Raw genomic sequence first — 6,000 nt, forward strand, 5'->3', positions numbered from 1 at the left:
GATTCAGCGTCAAGGGTAACCGCAGCCATGTTGTCCGAGCTGATAGTCCATGCTGCTGGAAACGTCGTCGAACTGTTCGTGCAGATGGTTGTTGTCTTGCAAATGTCCTCATCGATACATGGCTGCACGATCCGTTACAGCCATGCGGACAAGATGCCTGTCATCTCGACTGCTAGTGATACGAGGCCGTTGGGATCCAGCACGGCGTTCCGTATTACTCTCCTGAACCCACCGATTCCATATTCTGCTAACAGTCATTGGATCTCTACCAACGCGAACAGTAATGTCGCGATACGATAAACCGCAATCGCGATAGGCTACAATCCGACCTTTATCAAAGTCGGAAACGTGATGGTACGCATTTCTTCTCCTTACACGAGGCATCACAACAACGTTTCACCAGGCAACGCCGGTCAACTGCTGTTTGTGTATGAGAAGTCGGTATGAGAAATCGGTTCCTCATGTCAGCACGTTGTAGGTGTCGCCACCGGCGCCAACGTTGTGTGAATGCTTTGAAAAGTTAATCATTTGCATATCACAGCGCACAGTCCGCTGCCCAGTGAAAATTTCTTTCTAGAAGACCAAACATTTGTTAACAGTACCACAACATGCTCTCTCTCTCTAACGTGCACATCGATGACATACAAGAACTAAAATGACAAGACGACCTTGCAAACATAATTTCGAAATTTGGTGAAATTTTGAATATATTAAACATTTTCAACCCAAACCGTCATGGCAATTTTAACAAATATTTTTCCAATTGTATTTGCACTGTGGTTTCGAACAGACACACCTTTCAAACGAGCTTCTTTTCTACTGAAAGGTAAACATTGGACACTTTTTCTTTCATTTGGTTGTGGTTGTGTTGCTGCTCCTGGAATATCGTTCTCAAAATTTGTCAGTATCTGTTCCATTGTTACGCGGCGCTCTTTAGGTAATTTTTTTCATGAGTGCTTCTTTCATTTCTCCTTCGGCCAGCCATAACGCTAATGATTTGAGAAAGTAGCTTCAGCTGTTTGTATTGCCATTCACCATAAACGAGACATAGTTGTTTATCCCCGACGCATAAAACGACCCATACATATGTCACATAGGCCAGCACCTGGTATTCCTGCCGTGGTCGTATTGTGCACAGAAGATCAAATACATCGAATCTCCCTTTCTTACATTGTAGAAAAGTACAATGTTCGATTTCTTCACCTTCTCATCTCCTTTATCTATCCCGTGCGTCGTTGAAGCTAAAACAGTCTTTTCTTTCCTGTAAATGAATGAGGGCGAAGAAATTGAGCTATTCCTGTTTTGCAGCAGTGATTCTAGGACTTCTGTTTTGTTTTGCGTAACCTATTAACCATTGTCAAATTTTTGTCGGCGAGTTTGTTGGTTACTTCAGGAGAAGCAAACGAATTGTCCATCATAATGTTCCGGTTGGTTCCATAAATAGGTTTCACTTTTTTTCATTACATAATATGTTGCAACTGAAACAAATTAAATTTCGCGTCTGTAGCACGTCGTCTTCGTGGTGAAGCAATTTTAATGGCCAGTAGTGTAAATGTATAGAACTGACAGTCACAGTCAGTGTTTTATCTCCTATTTTCTCTTTTGGTTTTAAGAATTCAGCAGTTTCATTTTAATGAAATGGTATAAAAAGAGTTGATGAAACAAGCTATGTTTGCTTGTGACGCTTGGGCCTTAAGCCGACCCTATAGAGAAGGGTGTCTTCGTGACTGAAGCCAAGAGAAACGTTCAATTCTTGAACTGTTTAGAGTTAAGTTGGTACAGGAGTTGTTGGTGTTCGCAGGGTCGGGCATCCGCGACTGCCGAGTCGGCGACTGGTCGGCGTGGGGTCCCTGCAGCCAGTCGTGTGGCATCGGAGAGATGCAGCGGCGGCGCAAGGTGGTGCGCGAGGTGGGCCGGCGCGGCGGCAGGCCGTGTCCGCCTCTGGTGGAGACGCGCTGGTGCGGCAGCGCGCGCACCTGCGGCGCCGAGACGCGCGGCGGCTACTTCCACTGGGGCGCCGGCGCGCCCTAGCCGGGAGCCGCCGTCTGCTCCACAACCTCCCCGCCACCACGCACCTTCTGTAACACTTTGTGACTCCATTTCATTTGAGGAACCCTGCCTTCGACTCATTCTTCACCAGACGTACACAGCGCTACTGGGCACGTGTACCGTGTACGTGTTGACTGCGTAGCGTGTTACTTCGTTTGTGGTGTCGATCCGAGACAGCGAGCTGGAGGGATCGTTTCCAGAGCTACTGGAGAGCACCAGCTCGAGAACAATTCTAGTGGCATCATTTGCGAGAACTGCAACAGTGTACCGAGTTTTTCAACTCGGTGAAGTGCACAGCGAAAAATTTCCAGTACGTCCAAAATCACAGGGTTACTACAAAAGCTTCTCCTTCATTTTACACTATACTCCATAAACTAGAAACCAAGCGGAGATTACTGACAACTGGTGGATACTGCCCAAGTTTTACCCACCGCCATATAAATGCAGTATGCGTCCTCATCTCGTCATTGAACACATTCCTTTCTAGTATTTGTACGTGGCGGATGCAGGTTTCAGTAAGTTCCATTCAGCGATCTTCATGATTCCATTTCTACACACGCGGTACTTACAACGTTCTTCATAATCTTTTTAAATGCTCGAACCTTTCTAGCCCTATGGATTTCGCCTCTAGCGCTGCATACTTTTACAAGTTATGTAGTCCTGAATGGCTCGGCAAGTGTTCAACTAATAAGTTCTTTCTTTCCCCTAGGACTTTCCTTCTACTTCTTTACTTATCTATTCTTCCGATTACCTCTCTATGTCTACCGTGTCTGCATCTCCAATATGCATCACATGCATTTCTATACCAGTAAGTCTTAAAAGACAATTTCTTATCCAGACAGCAGCCACCGATCTGCTGACGCCACTACCTCTATTATGCTTTGAGGTAAACTGAAACCACGAATACTGAACTTTGAGAACGTCTCCCTTCTTATCACGGATGACATTAGCGAATGGACGATTTAACTTCGGATTCGCAACATCCCGAATTGTCGGTAAGACGTTTGTAGTAACTCTGTTCAAATAACGATATTCACATATTTAACCGAAACCTTGTGCGGTCTTTCAACGTCACTGTATTTTGAATAGCTGGATTAATGGCTATGTGAACAACGATAACTGAAATTTCTGCCCTCTAAAGACAGTCAGACGTCGCAGTATTTGCGCTGAGTGTCCAAATTACATGACAATTTCTAAAATGTTTTAAGTACTGTAAGACACTACTGAGACGCTGGACCGTCGAAGTTTTTGGTCCACCGAGCGCGTCACTCTTGTGCATTCCGTTCTGGCGGATGCGTGTACAATAATAAGAGTCTCTTTAAGTTTCATTAACACATTCGTTAGAAACTAGCGAAAATTTTCGACGTCTTTTAAATTACCAATACGGAAAATAGTTGTCACACTCTGGGCGTAAATTTCAAGTAGACTTTCACTTGAATAAAATTCCTTTTCATTACCTAGAAATTGCACGATTCGAACGAACTGACGGGTAGCTCGAAGATATGTAAGTTATTCAATTAGCGAAAGGTTTTAGATTTAATGATTAAGTATAAATACTTTTAATATATTTCGGTAAGATTCTACGCTAACACGACGGACTCTGCAAACGACACGAACTCCACGTGTCCAACAATCACAACGTAAAGGAAGAGTGCGTCTTAATATTTGGTAGGTAAGAGTCATTTCATCGATACAGATGCGTATCGAAAACTGTACAGTTGTCTAGATTTGTAAGTTCGTAAACAGTTTGAAACACAGTACTGTAGCTGTTGTTAAGCAGATATTCTTGCTACTATTGTAAAAGTTGGAAGAAAAATTGTAAGATAATCACCTTTCATACAGTGGCCTTTTAACTGTCAGACGTCATGTTCGTCCTTGTCTCAGTTTAATGAAAGAAACTGACTTTTATTGTAACTCGAAAACTTCTTTTACTAACTCGCAGTGTAACATTGTAAGAAATTGTTGCCTTATTTTTCAATAAATATTGTGTACAAACCATGTCTATATTATGATTTCCAATTATCTGATAACCATGAATAATACAACTGCTTGTAAATTACTTATCTGTTGAAAGTAGTTTCCCTACCAGCTGAAAATCACTGTTCGATAAGTTCCTGACCCACATTTCCGTTGTTATTGCAGGTGATGAAGTACTCAAGAAAACCACGGGAATTAATCGACAACGTCATGTTTAATTTTTCGATGTACGACATTATTGAATACAAACCATCATTCTGCCCTGATTTGCTTTCATAGAATTTTTGACACCTTTTCCAAATTAAAGTTGAACTCTAATTGCTCAGTAAAGTTTAGTCAGTAAAAATTATCTGGAACAAGTGTTCTAGATATGTGGGATACTTACAAATTAATAGGAAAACGCAATATCAGTAATTCTAAAAGATACGAAATGCAATTTTTTGTGAATCTGCAAGGAATATATTTATGTTAATAAACTAAACCTGTCAAAACCTCTAAAAAATTTATTTCTCCACAATGTGATGTGAAAAATACAATAGATACATGTGTCTCATCAACCATTTATAAACGTAATCGTAAAACGTAGAACCAGTGATTTACAGAGCATTAAGCTACCCACCGAAGAGGTAAAAAGGAACCAAAGTTTTAAAAACGTGCTAGGTGCAAGAGCAAGAGTTATTGAATATAAATTCCACAAGTTGAAATACACTGAAAAGCTACAGACGATTAAGTGACCATAAATGAGCATACATCTGCAATACTGGATATAATATAAGCAATAACATATTATGAGAATGAAAACATCGCCCAGGTAGGCTGTTTCCTTTTTATTATCTATGCGATTGGTCATTTTCAACCTTTGGTCGTTTTCAAGCACGTGTATCATGCTTCCAGCTTCATTTTACATTATAATATACCACTGCCATACGTAGACATGAATACATGTTAAATTATTGCACATGGTTACGTCTGCACACACACACACACACACACACAGAAGTAAGATTTATTGGTGTCCACTTGTACGGCGATATACACACATCAAAAAAAAGTTTCGCATCACCCCAATTCCCGGAACTCCTGAAGATAAAAGATTGACTGTGGATACTATATCACAGACACAGTCCCTTTGACACATTTTCATGAGCAATGAAAAGGGCAGAAATGATGATTATGTTGATCTCCATTCCAATTTTCTGTACAGGTTCTGGAACTCTCGAACCGAAGTGATGCAAAACTTCTTTTGATGTGTGCATTATAATGTAAAATGAAGCTCGAAACTTAAGATACATTCTTGAAAATGAGAGAAGGTTCAAATTGGTCAATCGCATAGATAATAAAAAGAATATAGCCATCCTGCCCATGGTTTCATTGTCAAAATACGTCGAGGCTGTGGATCTCCACAAAAGAAATATATTAAGTTGGTTTTATAGCTAAGTTTCAATATTTTTTTTTAGCTTACTGTTAGATGCAACGGAAGAAATGGACAGTGAAACGAATTATAGCGCTGCGTAAATAGCTAGTGATTCTTTTCATTTATTATATAGTTCAAACATATCATTTAAATCACAGACCCTCCAGTTTTGGCTACTATGTCATCGTGTTCTGACTGCATGACAGTAACTGCAAAACCAATTTAATGCTTTGAAGTAAAGAGAAATGAAGATTGCAGTTCTTTTCAGTCTTGGTTCACACGTGCTGTGGTGACGTTCTTTCAGTTTGTCGAGTCGTAGTAGAATTATTCATAACTGTTTCAACTTACGCTGGATGGAGAACTGCTAATAAAACAAACGTTTTGCTTACAAGTCTTGGCACAACATTGACTTAATAGTAATGATGATGTCACTTTATTCACATTAAATCCTCGTTTAATGCCATACAGTTTGCTCTATCGTAAGGAATTTCCTCGTCATTAATTAAACTGAGACTTTATGGCTAAAGTTATGTAGTTATTATGTACAAATACGTATTACA

The 6,000-nt window shown here is 40.4% G+C and overlaps 1 protein-coding gene across 1 annotated transcript in view; it reads left to right on the plus strand.

The window, feature by feature from the left end:
• Positions 1–4,047, plus strand: part of LOC126259867 (spondin-2-like) — a 614,486-nt gene extending 610,439 nt beyond the window's left edge. Inside the window, exon 6 of the mRNA XM_049956926.1 lies at positions 1,802–4,047. Coding sequence (XP_049812883.1) covers positions 1,802–2,031 — 230 coding nt within the window. The 3' untranslated portion in view covers positions 2,032–4,047. The remainder of the gene's footprint in view (positions 1–1,801) is intronic.
• Positions 4,048–6,000: the final 1,953 nt, after the last annotated feature.

This window comes from Schistocerca nitens, chromosome 5, assembly GCF_023898315.1.
Source record: "Schistocerca nitens isolate TAMUIC-IGC-003100 chromosome 5, iqSchNite1.1, whole genome shotgun sequence".
In the NCBI taxonomy this organism is placed as follows: domain Eukaryota; kingdom Metazoa; phylum Arthropoda; class Insecta; order Orthoptera; family Acrididae; genus Schistocerca; species Schistocerca nitens.